Source organism: Vipera berus, assembly GCF_964194415.1.
Source record: "Vipera berus genome assembly, chromosome: 2".
NCBI lineage: Eukaryota > Metazoa > Chordata > Lepidosauria > Squamata > Viperidae > Vipera > Vipera berus.
The window spans coordinates 162062679-162078062 of NC_138203.1; the positions used below are offsets into that span (position 1 = coordinate 162062679).

Below are 15384 nucleotides of genomic sequence, written 5' to 3' on the forward strand. Positions count from 1 at the left end.
GAGGGTTTCACGCAGGCATCTGTCTTCAGTTTCCCCTCAACCCCTCTTCACTGATCAAACACGTCCTCAGACAAAATGTAAGCCACAGCCAACGTGCTGAAAACATGGCATTTACTTGCCTCGAAGAACATTTTTCTTTTTGTGGCATAAAACCTAAGCAAGCATTCCTAGTTCCGTGTTGCAAGGCCAGCAAAGGATTTAGAGGAGAGGGAAACATGGCATTAGGAGGGAGGTGGGGTTTTAGAACACGTTCATCCAGGTGTCATTCAGCCCCATGTTTTCTGTAACCAGAACTGTCCCCACGGCACATTTTGCACACCGACCGGTCTCCACTTCCCCGAAGAGCAGAGCCAAGGAAAACAGGATTTAATCCTCGAGGCAAAGGGAGCAGTCAGGGCACTGGTAAATTTAATGAATAAAGACTAAGGAGAGGGGCAGGTTGCAGCAAAGAGTAGGGAAGGATAGGCCTCCTGTTCATCATTGTTCTAAGAGAAGCTGGTCTTGCTCTGTTACATGTCTTCCACTGGGCAAGTATAGGCTGAGGAGGAAATGAGATTCCCGTTCTCATGTAGCATAGTCAGGAAAGCCGGTTCAAAAATTGGGCAGGGCATTTCATAACACACTGCTTGCCCCAAAAGATGTCACAAAGAAATGCAATGAATGCTTTGAATTGTTTCTGGTGCACTACAGAGGACATTTACCAAGCTGCAGATGTGCCCACCCCCTCCCCCCCACAAATCTCCCTACCAAAAAAAAAGGTACTTCAAAAAAAAAATAGAGATACAAGTACCAACAGATCCCAACAACCATCCAAGCCCAGCACACCACTTTTGAGTAGAGAAGTAAGAGGTAGGTTTATTTTTCTCTTATTTTTTCTCTGGAATCTTCTCCTTGGTGACCATATCAGTAAACTCTGCAATGCAATAAGATAATCAGAGTTGAGTAGGTTCGGCATTCAAAAAACAAAAAATTACATAAGGCAGTAATTCTGTGCGTTCTACTTCCCAAGCCCTGAACCCCAAATCTTTTTCGTGGGGTGGGTGGGTGGAGAGACCATTTCCTAACCTAGCTGATGAATGGATACTTCTCTTTCAGCTAGGTTGCCACTCTTAATAGTTTACAGATGGAGGTAATTTAGAAAGGTGAAACAATGCTTTATTTGCCCACCACCAAAGCTTAGCAGGGCAAGCTGCTTATATAAACAGAAAGCAAAATCCTCATTCACTTGCACTGATGATGTTACATAATGGGGCAATGAAAACAAACAACCAAGCTCAGAGAGTACCAAGGACCCTACAATGCTTTCTTTCTACAGAAAATGACTTTAATTGTGGCAGTTTTACCACTGGATGTTAATTATTCGACACAGCTGTTTCAATGGTTTTCAGCAAGTGGTAGTGTGGTATAGCAGCCCTCAACCATCACCACTCTGGCCTACACTTGGTCTGAGCTTTGTAAGTAAAGAAGGTGGTTCTTTTAAGTCAGTTGGATTAGTTTTTTTAGTTTTTATTTGATTTGTATACCGCCCTTCTCCCTAGGGACTCAGGGCGGTTCACAGGGCATATATAAATAACAATACAAAAGTTAAAAAGAAATTAAACCAATGCCCAGTTAAAAAACAATAATACAATACTAAGAACACCAATTTAAAAAACCCATAATCCCCCATCAGGCCAGACCAGCTAATTCAAACAAATGGGTCTTCAGGCCGCGACGGAAGGTTCGGAGGTCTGATGTCATCCGGAGCTCCACCGGCAGTTGGTTCCATAATGCCGGAGCGCCCACAGAGAAGGCCCTCCCCCTGGGGGCCACCAGTCGGCATTCTCTGATCGGTGGCACCCTGAGGAGGCCCTCTCTGTGGGCACGTACTGGGCGGAGGGAAGTTGACGCTGGCAGCAGGTGGTCCCTGAGGTAACCCGGACCCATGCCATGTAAGGACTTAAAGATCATAACCAAGACCTTGAACCTCACCCGGAAGACAACTGGTAGCCAATGCAGCTCGCGGAGCAAGGGTGTAACATGGGAGCACCGGGAAACTCCCAAGACAACTCTCGCAGCCGCATTCTGTACCAGTTGGAGCCTCCGAGTGGTCTTCAAGGGAAGCCCCATGTAGAGAGCATTACAGTAGTCCAGGCGAGAGGTCACGAGCGCATGAGTGACCGTACACAGGGCATCCCGGTCCAGATAGGGCCGCAACTGGCGCACCAGGCGAACCTGGGCGAAAGCCCCCCTAGTCACGGCCACTATATGATCTTCCAGGGTAAGCCGTGAATCTAGGAGGACTCCCAAGTTGCGAGCCCTATCCACGGGGGGTAAGAGCTCACCCCCCATAGAAAGAGATGGAACATTTTGAATGTCCCGGGATGCCGGGATGTACAGCCACTCAGTCTTGTCAGGGTTGAGTTGAAGTCTGTTCCTCCCCATCCAGACCCGAACCGCCTCCAGGCAACGGGACATCACAGCGAGGGCATCACTGGGGTGGTTTGGGGTCGAAAGGAAAAGTTGGGTATCATCAGCATATTGATGATACCCAACTCCAAAACCACGAATGATCTCACCCAGCGGTTTCATGTAGATGTTGAACAGGAGAGGCGAGAGAACCGACCCCTGAGGAACTCCACAAACGAGAGACCTAGGGGCCGATCTCTGCCCCCCTGCCAACACCGACTGCGAGCATCCCAGGAGATAGGAGGAGAACCACTGAAGAACTGTGCCTCCCACTCCCAATCCCCTGAGACGCCGCAGCAAGATACCATGGTCGATGGTATCGAAAGCCGCCGAGAGGTCTAATAGGACTAGGACAGAGGAATATCCCCTATCCCGAGCCCTCCAGAGATCATTCACCAGAGCAACCAATGCCGTCTCCGTGCTGTACCCGGGCCTGAAACCCGATTGGTAGGGGTCCAAATAATCTGCTTCATCCAGGACCAAAGGGAGCTGATGCGCCACCACACTCTCGACAACCTTCGCAAGAAAGCGAAGGTTGGAGACTGGACGAAAGTTGTTCAATACAGCTGGGTCCAGGGCAGGCTTCTTGAGGAGAGGTCTCACCACCGCCTCCTTCAAGACGGTGGGGAAATAACCCTCACTCAAGGAAGCAGATATAACCGCCTGGAGCCAGCCTCGTGTCCTCTCCCTAGCTGCATAAACCAGCCAGGAAGGGCACGGGTCCAACAAACATGTGGAGGAGCTCAGCCTCCCCATAATCCTGTCCACTTCATCAGGGGTCACAGAATCAAACTCTTCCCAGGTAACATTGACAAGACCGCCCGTGTCCTGATCGCCTGACTCTGCCCAGTTGGAGTCCAAACCGGTCCGAATCCGAGCGATTTTATCCGACAGATGTTGACTAAATTCCTCGGCACGACCCTGCAAGGGATCCTCCCTCACCTCCTGATTAAGAAGTGAGCGAGTCACCCTAAACAGGGCGGCTGGGCGATTATCTGCGGACGCGATGAGGGTGGAGAAGTAATTACACCTCGCCACCCTCATCGCTGCGAGATAAGACCTAATATAGGTTCTTAACCGCAACCGGTCGGGTTCGGATCGACTAGACCTCCAACAGCTCTCTAGGCCCCGTTTCCGACGCTTCATCTCCCGGAGCTCTGCGGAGAACCATGGAGCTCGCTGGGATCTGCGCCGGGTCAGGGGCCGCAAGGGTACAACCCGGTCAAGTGCCTCAGTGGCTGCCCTTTCCCAGGCTTCCACTAAGGCATCCACCGAGCTGTGAGCAATGGAGGCAGGTGGGGACCCCAGCGCCGCTTGGAATCTATCAGGATCCATTAAGCGTCTGGGGCGGTACCATCTAATTGGCTCCGTACCCCCACTGCGGGGGGTGGCAAAACGGAAGACCAGCCGCAGGAGATGATGATCGGTCCATGACAGGGGCATAATAAATGGAGAGCCCCCACCAAGATCATCCAACCACCGTCTAGATAAAAAAAATCAGGTCAAGGGTGTGGCCTCCCTCATGAGTTGGTTCAGAAATTACTTGCGTCAGGTCCATGGCCGTCATGGAAGCCATGAACTCCCGAGCTAGCTCAGATGAACCTCCCAGGGATGGTAGATTGAAGTCTCCCAAAACTATAAGTTTGGGAAACTCAACCACCAACCCCGAGAGGATATCGAGCAGCTCGGGCAGGGCTGCCGCTGTGCGACTAGGCGAAATGTACACCAGCAGCAAGCCCAACTGCGCCCCAGAACCAAATCTCACAAAGAGAGACTCACACCCGACTATCTGAGAAACGGTAGCCTCCCGCGGACATAAGGTCTCCCTAATAGTAACCGCCACTCCCCCACCCCTACCATGAGCTCGTGGCCGGTGTAGCACCCGGAAACCTGGTGGGCAGAGGTCAACCAAAGGGACCCCACCCTCTGGGCCCAACCAAGTCTCCGTGATGCAAGCCAGGTCCGCATGCTCACCCTCAACTAAATCCCTGACGAGGGGAGCTTTGTTAACCACGGACCTGGCATTCAGGTACACCAGCCGGAGCTTAGGAGGCTGCACATCCTCGCTCCCGGGACCTCGGGGAAGAAGCAGAGGGTCGGAGCGCCTCACCGCTTGCAAGTAGCGGAGACGGCCCTCCCGATAGCGATACGGCCCCCTGTCTATCCGCCTGCTGCCATTCCCCGTCGTGGGAATTGGTAATCCCACGACCCGCTCATGAGCCCCGGAGACAACGACACCCCGTTCTCCCCCCGTGCGGTCAGACCCGAGTCTGGCCTGAGCCATGGTTGATTGGCCACCCCCCACAGCCAGACAACCCCTATCTCCCACCCCTCTCCCTAACCCTATAAAAAATTTTGATAAAAAAATAATCAGAGGCCTTCTATTAGATTTGCGTTGACAGCCCCTGCCCCTGCCCAGCCATCTCTCAGGGACCCGAAACTCGGGCCCGTCATCGAGGTCAAAAATGTTTAAGGAGGCGGGTCGCACCCAGGAGAGGGGGGCACCCCTGAGGGCGTATAGGTCCGTGCTGGTATATTGCCGCATGAGTCTAAAAAGTCCAGGAGGTCCAGGATAGGCATCCCTTTAATTGTCCATGGGAGGATCGAACATGAAGACAGATGTCTGAGTCCCCACCCAACTTCACTGCCACTCAGTTGGGTGCCCCCAGAGACAGGCCCCCAGAGACAGATTAAAATATGCCAAGAAATAAACAACTGGCTCTAATCTAAGAATGTTTGTAAAATATGCAGTACCTGACCAATTCAAAGTGGATATTAATATAGCCATGCCTCTGGGAAGGTCTGCATTATGCTGTAGTTCCCAGCTCCATTTGTTTCATGGGAACCTAAGGCATCTTTCTGAAGATGGTCTGAAAGCCTTTTCTTTCTTTTTGTACCCAGTCACACCCACCATTTTGATGTTGCTCTCTTCTGAAGTCATGCTTCTTGTTCCACGATCCTTGCTTTTTAAAATTGAACCAACTTTGTTACAAGCTCTTCTGACTTTCTGGTTCTAATATTGTCCTCACAATTTGTCCTAGATGTGAACATTGCAGAACAGTGACCACTATGATACTTCCTTTATTATTTGCCACAAAACAGCCACGTTTTCCTTTAAAACCGTTGCAGCAACTGAGGGCCAAAATGTTCGCAGAAAACTTGAGCACGTCTTATAGAGTCCATCTAAAAATTAAATTACTCTTTGTGATGTGACAAAGCTGAATTTGTAGTTTTTGCTATGGGGAACAATTACACAGATAATATTTAATTTGTTTAATTTAATGTCAAGCTAAATCAAATTTGGCTTTTGTTTTGGCCCTGCCTGCTTTTTCTGTGGTCTTCTGTCTAAGAAGAATGAGTGCATTTTTTCTCTGAAAAAGATGCTACTTGTGTACTTAAGCTCTGTTCTGCCCACCTTGAAAATCAATCCTCCCGTCGCCATCTGTGTCTGCAGCCTGGATCATAGCTTCTGCTTCTTCGTCTGATAAGGGGACAATTGGCTTGTTACTGGGCACTGCGGCTAGGATGTACCTGTGGGTGGGAGAGGTGGAAACTAAGCCGCAGCAAGGAGAGGCTCATTGGGCTTAGTAACTCCCCATGCACAATTTTGCATCACCGTCATCACGATCATCCTCATCCTTGCCTCATCTCTTCCTTCTTTCCCATTTTTACTGAACTTAGCCAAGAGCAAAGTAGTTCCAAAAACGAATATTCTGGCTTGGCAGGATAATCCATTTTTCCCCTAGCCTGATGTGCTGTAAGGGTTGAATGATGACACTTGTAGCCCCCAACTATATGGGTTGGCGGGATGACAGGAACGATAATCCCAAGGAGCCTATGTTTGAGGAACGCTGCACTGTCTTTCACAGCGATATGTTATTTCCCCCTGCCCTGGATTTCTGCTCACCTTATTTATCTTTTCCTCTTGACCTCGGGAAAGGATTTAAGCAAAAATGGGAAAAACTAAATTGTCCGCAAATGTGGATAGAGTGGGCTTTTGAAAATACATCACGTCATGTGAAATTAAGATTGTGATTAGTAAATGGACTAAAAATATAACAGTATAATGATGAGGCACGAGGCGCTTTCTTAGCTGAGAAAGGACATTGGATCTAGTCCTATGTAAGGTAATCAGATGCAACAGAAGACAAAATTTGAACAGGCACGTGTAACAGGATTCAACACACGCAGTGGACATGATGAATTGGCAAAGGTTGCATCTGTTAACCTTTTCTCCATAATTGTTACAGCGAGAATTCTGTTCCATTTAATTGACTCTTAACACAGGAGGTAGCAACAGTCTTGATAGGAAGTTCCAATTCTGCCTTTCAATCGACTTAATTCTGGGATAAGAAATATAAGAGAATCCACAGAAAACAGGATTGGTCATATCCATTCCTTGATATAAGGATTAACTCTTATGTGAAATGCACTGTCATAGCTGTATAATCTCTGGCAAAGCTGTCCAGTTATGACTCAGACTAATTTCATGTAGCTATTGATGTGATTTCAAAAGTTCATTGCAGGGAATCAGCTCAAAATTCCAGCAAGAGAGATAGAGATAGATATATTTCTAATTAATCTAGTAATGGGACTCATCTAGTTTATAAACATGGCTTAAAGCATGTATTAAAAGGCATGCATTAAATGGCTTAAAACATAAATTAAAGGATCCTCAGAAGTATAGAGTTTTGAGATCAATAGAGGACCTCAAGAATCAATGCTTGGAAAATACATTAGAATGGCTTCAAGGATCTCTAGAAAGCCCCTCATCATCTGAAGAACCAGACCAGTTTTGGAAAAATAGCTTCAAGAATCCTTGAAAAACCTGGAAAAGATAGGGCCTGAAACATCAAAACAAGCTGCCAAAAATGGCTTGAAACACCTGTAAATAACCTTGAAGGGAAGAAGAATGGTGGCTCATGTGGTTAGGATGCTGGCATGATGATTGGCAGGCTGGCATTCGAGACCCGGTTGCTGCTGCGGGATAGGGTGAGCTCCAATTCCTGCCAACCCAGCAGTTTGAAAGCAAGTGACCATGAATAGAAAGATCCATACCACATTGGTGGGCAGCTTAGCGGGGACATGAAAGGAGCCCCCAACTGGATGTTCTCCAGGCATTGGTGATGTCACCAGCTAATCCTTTCAACCCAGAAGCGCTTTGGTGCTCCTGACATGATTGTAGTAGCTTCTAAATACTGGTAAGTCCTGAATCCAGCTGAACCTAGCTCCTCGGAAATTAACCAATTTAGTTTATGAAATTAAAAATAAAATGATGAGGTGACTCTACTCCAACATTTTGTACCTCTCCATCTGTAAATAAAGCAAGCAGACACGTCTCTCCTTATTAATTTCCCCCTTGTGCTTTGTAGCAATAGACACCAATGTTATCTTACTTGATTTCATTCCATTCAATGAAACCACTGTCATCCTTGTCAAGCAATTTGAAGGCTTTTCGCAAGTGAGTCTCCTTCTCCTCCGATGTCAGAAACTTCTGCATGTATTCAAAGAATTTGGTATAATTGAACGAAGCTGCAACAGAATGGATAATTTTTAACTGATGAATTATATTGTTAGCATGATATAAATATGGTCAGCAGTACTTTATTGACACTATTGTATGTGAAAGCTCTTATTTTCATATGTTGGACATAACTATGGCTCAATTCACATCTTAGACAGAAACAAGCCCAGATTTAACATTGAAAACTACAGTTCTGGTAGTCTGTGACCTACACCCATTCATTTAAATGTCTATGGAGATTCTCTATTTCTATCGGACACCCATTCATTCAGATCCTTTGAATTTACAACAGAGCTTTAAAAAGTGACTTATGACCATTTTTCACACTGATGACTGTTGCAGCAGCCCCAGGGTCACATGATCAAAATTCGAACACTTGGCAACTGGCATGTATTTATGGCTGTTGCATAGATAGATAGATAGATAGATAGATAGATAGATAGATAGATAGATAGATAATAGACAGACAGACAGACAGACCTTTCTTGTGTTTTTTTACTGTGGGCACAATGGGCACACATTAAAAATGAAATTTAGTTGCTTGCTCTCAAAAGTGTACACATACATAACACACATTTACACGTACTATATACAACATATGTATAGACTTACACCCTTACATATAAGTAACATATGTGATCACCTTCTGACAAGCAAGGGGGAAGCCAGATTCACTTAACAGCCGTGTTCCTAACTCAACAACTGCAGTGATTCACTTAGCAACTGTGGCAAGAAAGGTCATAAAAATTGGACAAAACTCACTTAACAACTGTCTTTGGCTCAATTATGGTCATAAGTTGAGGACTACCTATATATGCAAATGCAGGTTATCAATTAATCTGCATATGATATCCGATATCCTTTAGGAACCTACTGCAAATTCAGCCATTTTGGTTTCTTTTGTTCCTTACCGTGGTGCCTCATTTCTGAGGGCAACAGGTCGAGATCTTTGTCCGTCAGGGATGCACCCATGGCCAAGGCCACTTTTTTGAATTGGCAAGAAAGATCCTCCTCCATGCTGCTATTGATTGTAAAAAAAAAAGAATTTATGTGAGTGTTAAAAAATGTGGCAGTACTGTACCTCTCTTGCACATCAGCAGTGGTAGTCTGACACACCCCAACCAATTCTAAACAAGCTTCTTTTAAAACAGTACTTACAAAAGATACTTTTTCCAGCTCAGTTTTATTGGTAGCACCCCTCTAAAATAATCAGCTGATATTATCCATCCTAACAAGAGATAACAGTTTATAGAAATCTGAATAACTTTAGGGGGGGAAAAACCTATTGTGCAAAACTTCCCAAAATGAGATATACGTTTGCCTGGGGGCCACATAACACTGGTAGGAAATAGCAAAGCAAGAGTGAGAAAAATAAGTAATAAGTAAAAATAAGAGTAGCAGAGGAGAAGGCATGGCTGGCTGACTAAAACACTGGAGCACAACACATTTCAACATGTGTCCCTGCGATTACGTGATCTTCAGGAACAACCACAGCTGTGTCCTAATGTGATTCTTTTCACGGAAGCCAAGTGAGCTTGAATTATGGCATGATAATTTAATGAGAATCTCCAGTTTTGGACTTCATGCTAAATCCTGGTAAATCCTGAACGGAAGCTTCCCATCTTTTTAATTTCCACCATGCTGATGAGAAGGAAGAGAATAATTCCTTTTTGTAATGCTAATCCATAATTTAGCATTCTGTGTAACACTTCCCCCCCCCCACACACACACTACTATTGCCATGGTTTCTAATATTGTTTTCATATTCTTATAAACATATCAAGATTTTTTTTGACAAAAAGTCACATATGATATCTTTTCGATTCAGCACTAGGGTTATAATACCCCAGAGGACAAACAGCTAGAACTATAGAGATTTGAGCATCTTGCTTTCAAGCATAATAAGGGAGCTGAATTCTATTTTAGCGAAGGGGCATAATTTCTGTCACTGATTGTATTTATGAAGAATGCAAATGCTGCCCATGTTTGCTTGCCTCAAGTCAGGTTATATTTAAGACCCTGTTTAGACCTATTTGTGTCTTCCTATGACAGTTCCCTAGGTCAGCCTTCCCAACTTATCATTTTGGCTTTGTGGCTGGCTGAGATTATCATTTATTTGTTATTTATTTATGGAAACCATGTTCCTTTTTTCCACCAATGGATGGTATCAAGGCAGCCAACAAATTGTTTTTAAAAAGTAATTATAGCAATTATAAAAAATCACCATAAACCCCCCCCCCCCCATAATGGCCTTAACTTCATCAGCTAAAAGTCTGTTTTTGCACCAAAGTCCTGCCCAAATATAAATATTTTTGCTATATTAATAGATTACCTCTCTTTATCGGAAGTTCTAAAAACTGGGAGTAACTAATGAGAAGGATTTTTCCAAGCTGAAGTACTTCCATCAGTAGCAGAATTTTGGGATGAGATTCTGCTGAAGTTGTTGATGGCCAAGCAGAGTTGTGCGGGGGACACTGTTTTATAGATAAAGTTTGAAAGAGAGTGCAACCTGGGAAATCTGGCACTAAGCCCTTCAGCTTTCATTCCCACGCACAACAGGAATTCCTACCAATTTCCACAGATAAAAACCCCAGTCATCCAAAGTAGATTTCAGTCCTAAGTGAAGGGGCAATATTGGTTACTGTGATTATCTTCCATTTAATCCAAACGAAAGAAGCTTTCAATTGGCTGCTAAAACCACAGGCAGATTTCAAATTCCAGTAAATCCTATTGCACTGAGCTAGCTACTGATCTTGCCAATGATGCTGTCAGCAGTTCATTCTCCCTGGCACCTACCCCATCGCCAGCAGCCAAGTGACTGATAGCCGAGGTGAACTTTGAAGTGAGTCACGCTTACTTCCCACACTGTGCATCGCATTCTTCATTTAATAACACAAATGGAAATCCCTACACAATAGTTGGATGGCAAAGGGGCATGAATAATCAGAGGGAAGATTGCTAATAACATTTCTGGAAAAAGAGATCAAAGACCAGGTGGTAGCCTAATCTGTGTGGTGGGACAGGGGATCTAGCAAGGCCACGTCTAAAAGGAGTAGTCTCTCTCGCATTCAAAAATTATGAACGAGGTATGTCTAATATTTTAATATTGGAATATTTGGGCTGTTGTGGAGCAGAAAAAAAATTGGGGGGGCTGTCCTTGGTACACTGATGATGTTAACTAGTTTGATTAATGAAATGTCTGCAAGAAAACAATCAATCTCAGAGAGCACCAAGGACCTCTAGTTTCAATCCTGAGTAGGAGATGCCTAGGCTGAGCCCGAGGGAGGAGTCAAACATGTCATCAGTCATGAGCCCCTTCACGCCCACAAGAGATCTAAGTTCAGCCTGTCTTGACTTCCTTCTACTCTTATATCCAACTAATTTCACTTGGCCATTAGTAGTTCAGAATCTTGTAGAGAGCGTAAGTTTGCAATAAACCTTTATATCCATTTGAACTGTCTGGATCTCCTGATTTTCCTGGCACTTGACATATCCAGAGCTACAAACATTCTCCTTTATCAGCAGCAAAAACTATTTATGCATGTCAAGGAGGAAAGTCCCTTAATATTGCTAAAGTTTTCTTCCAAGTAAAATGGTAACCTGCCACATCTTTGTCTTGTTCTTTGGAGGCCTGATGAAACTGCATGCAGATTCACAAGCTGTCAGATAGCCATGCCATCCATCAATCACTCTCAATTTAAATTCAAGGATATCTGACAACCAAAGTGGGATGTATCTGAGAAAATTCTAAAATTCTGCTCCTTCTTAAAGATAGGTAAGCTAATGTTAGGTCTCCAGTTTTCTCTTCATTGATTAATGCAAGGAATAAATATTGTGATTTAGCACTGCCTTCTTCCTTTTCCACAAAATGAACTACTTTGTAAGTAATTCATATTTTCTGGCAACCCTTCTAAGTCATTCTTATTCTAGATTGCATGGACATCATTTAAAAAGCCCTTTCAAATTCTATCTATGTATAATTGGAGAAGTTAACATTCTAAACACAACAGTATCTATTTCTCAGGCAAATCCAGCAATCCAATCTTCCTTCCAAACTTTTCTAAGCTGCATCTTCAGCATAATATTATAAATGGAAGATGGGGAGCAGAAGCCAGAAATGCTGAGATCAGATTGTTATGACAGAAGAATCATCACCTATAGTTTGTTTGTTCGAGGCCACCAAGATCATGCAGCTTTTTGGTGCAGGTTGAAAATGCAACTAGGAGTAATGGTTGAGAGCAAACAAAAGGAATAATGGCTGGTTACAAACTTCTTGCCAGGCCCCTAAAAAAGAGGTTGGAACAGCAACAGACCAGAAAATGCACGTACATAGCCAGATCAGAAACAGAGCTGCATCCATTGTGGCTTCTCAGATGGAAAAGCAGAAAAATAGTGATTCAGTCTAGCAATCAAAAGACATCGAGGTGAGAGGCTGCCAAGCTGGCACAACCATGGCAGGTGTCCCCAGGCCACTCCTTAAAGGGCACTGAGGTGTTCATAATGGCAATGAGATCAGTTGGTTTGTTTACAAGCGACCTTTACAGAGTAAATCCTCTACATGAGCTCTGAAAGAGTACCCAATGCTTGGCTGCCTGTCCCAATTGCCCCTCCCTCCCCAGTGCTGTGCTTCAGAAGGTGAGATAATTGGAGATTGGCAACAAGCAGCCCCTGAACAGTCATGACTTATGTAGTGTGGACCACAAGCCTGCGTGTATGGTGTGAACTTAGGAATAGCAATAGCACTTGGGCTTATATACCACCCCATAGTGCTTTTACAGCACTCTCTGGGTGGTTTACATTGTAAGCCTATTACCCCCAACAATCTGGGTCTTTCTTTTACCGACCTCGGAAGGTCGAAAGGCTGAGTCAATCTTGAGCCCCATCAGGATTGAATTCCAGGCTGTGGGCAGAGTTTGCCTGCAATGCTGCATTCTACCCACTGCGCCATCAGCCTAGCATCAACCCCTCCAAATCTTTTGCTTCCGTGCTTATAAAACAGGGATGGGAAAGACTGAAGCTTTGTCTCGAGCTGACTCTCTCTTTTTTAATGCCAAATAACATGAGCAGTGGTGCCTAAAGCTCTTTGCTGGTTGTTTGGTCCTGGAGCTCAACTTGTGTCCTGAAGAATGCTGGCCCTCCTCTCTGCATTGTGACCCTTCCATTCCCTCCTCTTAGGGAATCTTATATTCACAAGGCAACAACTTGTGATGTGAACCTGTTCTAGGATTACACTCAGTCTAAATAACTCAGCTTTCCCCACGGACCCCCTGATCTGCCTGCCAAGAGTTTATTTAGGAAAGCAATTCTTCTCTCCCTGAATTTGGAAAGAACAGGCATTCTCAAAGGAGATGTTTTGCCTTGGAGGTCAGGCTGTTCCCTGCTCAGAGAAAGGCAGAGGGAAACAATCCAGGTGAAGGCATGAGATGCGGCTATGTGAGATCTGCTGTTTGGTTCAAAGTTTAAATAAAAATCACAGGTGCTGCTCATCAAAATAAGGCACCCTGCCGAAAGTACTGTTCCCTCTTGTCATAATTAGGTTTACGAGACCAAGGGTCCGTTAGATGTTGTGTGTCATCATGTCTAATACGCATTTTTTCCAGAATTCTACATTTTCCTATCCCTTGGGAGGTTTACTGGCTTGAAGGCCATTTGCACGGAATCATAACAAAATTTTTTTTTTGCTTGGATCTGTTGGCTTTTGGCAGACCCCTACCCTCTGCTTGGTTGGATTGTACTTTCCCTGCCCTTTCTCTTCATCAAACTTTTTCTTCATTATCATGAGCATTTGAGCCGTATTTTCTTCACACCCACGTTTTTGCAAATCACTCTCTCCCAAAATTCTTTCAGAGGCAGCATTGACATTTATCTGCACAATAAATATAAAATAGTATTTTCCGCCCCCTCGCCAGTCTTGATTTATTCTGTCTTAATTAAAAAAACTGCACTTAGCAAGCTGTTGGCATAGGATCACCAGAAGTAGCAACCAGCAGCCAGAGCTGCAGTAAGCTAAAAGAAAAGACAGATCTGGAGTCTTGAACTCATGGATATGTATAACCCAGCCTTTCCCCAAATGGTTTCATCAAGATGTGTTGGATTACAACTCCCATCATCCCAGAAAGCAGGGTTGGGGAAAGCTGGATTGAAAAAATAGGATATACACAGCATATTAACGTGCTCAAAATTTGAAAATTAAAAATTCAATATGAATTAATCACTATCTTTTCATGCCATTCCTTCTAATGGCAATGCTACTATTAACACATGAAATACAGCCTTCACACAATGGTTTTGGCATTAAGTAATAGCTTGTTTTCGGTTCACTGACTTTCCTAGGCAGGTAAGTTTCTAGTTGTCCATAGCTTTGTCAGAATTGTTGTCATACTGTAAAGGTATGGATGTAAATATTACTGATTTAAAACTATATCCAACATTACTGATTTAATCCCATTAAACATCTCTCTCTCTTTTGCTTCTGAAACATCACTAGAATGGCGCTTCTAACCTGTTAACCGGGGACCATAGGCTTCTTCTAGAATTTAACTGACTGACTTGGTTCCCTGGTTTCAGAATTCCCCTTTTTCAATGACCAGAACATTTCCTGATTACGACTCCAGTGCTTTGGGGAAAACTTAACTGCACTGTTCTTCACTAACTAAATGTTCTCCTGGTGACAACCACATTCAGGTTGTTTCTTTTAGGCATTGCATATCCCAGCAGGTACTTACCTGCCCCAGATGTCCTCTGTTTGAAGCTGGCAAGATTCTTGTTGAAAACCTAAACTGTGTCTCTGGCTTTTATATGGCCCATTGCTCAGCTTTGCTATTTAAGGGAAGGTGCATCTGTCAGGGATACATCCTGTAATTCTCCTGAGCCCTTTCAAGACACCATTGGGTCATCTTGGTGGGTTGTGGTGTTATCAGTTGTCACTGGCACTTGGATGCCCAGCATCAAATATCATCTTGGGCAGGGCAAAATCTTTAGCACAGACTCCACATGATTAAAAACAACAACAACAACAACAACCCAAAACAACTTCTCTGTTATGTGATGTGATGGAGCATCTTCCCAAAACTTGATCAAGGGAGGGATATGTGTGTCATCCTTGTGTTTATCGTCCTTGTGTTTATTTCCTTTTCTCAATTTCCACAAGTTTGTTTTTGTTTTTTTTAGGTTGGCCAGTTTCACAGTAGAAGAACAGATGAGTCTCCTTTGCAAAGGTTCATTCCAAAAAGTTTTATTTTCCTGCATGTGTGTTGCAGCTTCAGCTTCAGACATTCCCAAGGGGCCTGGCAATAGAAAATATAATATCAGTCACACAAAGATAAAAACAAACTTTTGAATATGACCAATGCTAGAATTGGGTGGGCAACTTTGGAATATTAAGCAGATACCCTAGTAGGCATGGAGCAGAC

General features: G+C 44.3%; 1 protein-coding gene across 1 annotated transcript; it reads right to left on the reverse strand.

The window, feature by feature from the left end:
* Positions 1–828: 828 nt before the first annotated feature.
* Positions 829–14817, reverse strand: PVALEF (parvalbumin like EF-hand containing). The gene is made up of 5 exons (XM_081317293.1): positions 14698–14817; positions 8884–8993; positions 7845–7980; positions 5864–5979; positions 829–913 (listed from the first exon to the last, which is right to left on the reverse strand). The coding sequence occupies exons 2-5, from the start codon at positions 8987–8989 to the stop codon at positions 867–869; spliced, it is 405 nt and encodes a 134-aa protein (XP_081173419.1). The 5' UTR covers positions 8990–8993; positions 14698–14817; the 3' UTR covers positions 829–866.
* Positions 14818–15384: the final 567 nt, after the last annotated feature.

What these genes read in the sequence shown, in the direction of transcription:
- PVALEF (XM_081317293.1), bottom strand. Translation starts at nt 8,989, where the DNA reads ATGGAGGAGGATCTTTCTTGCCAATTCAAAAAAGTGGCCTTGGCCATG. An exon ending in CTCAGAAATGAGGCACCACG is followed by an intron (nt 7,981 to 8,883) that starts GTAAGGAACAAA and finishes ATTCTGTTGCAG; the next exon opens with CTTCGTTCAATTATACCAAA. An exon ending in ATTGAATGGAATGAAATCAA is followed by an intron (nt 5,980 to 7,844) that starts GTAAGATAACAT and finishes TCCCACCCACAG; the next exon opens with GTACATCCTAGCCGCAGTGC.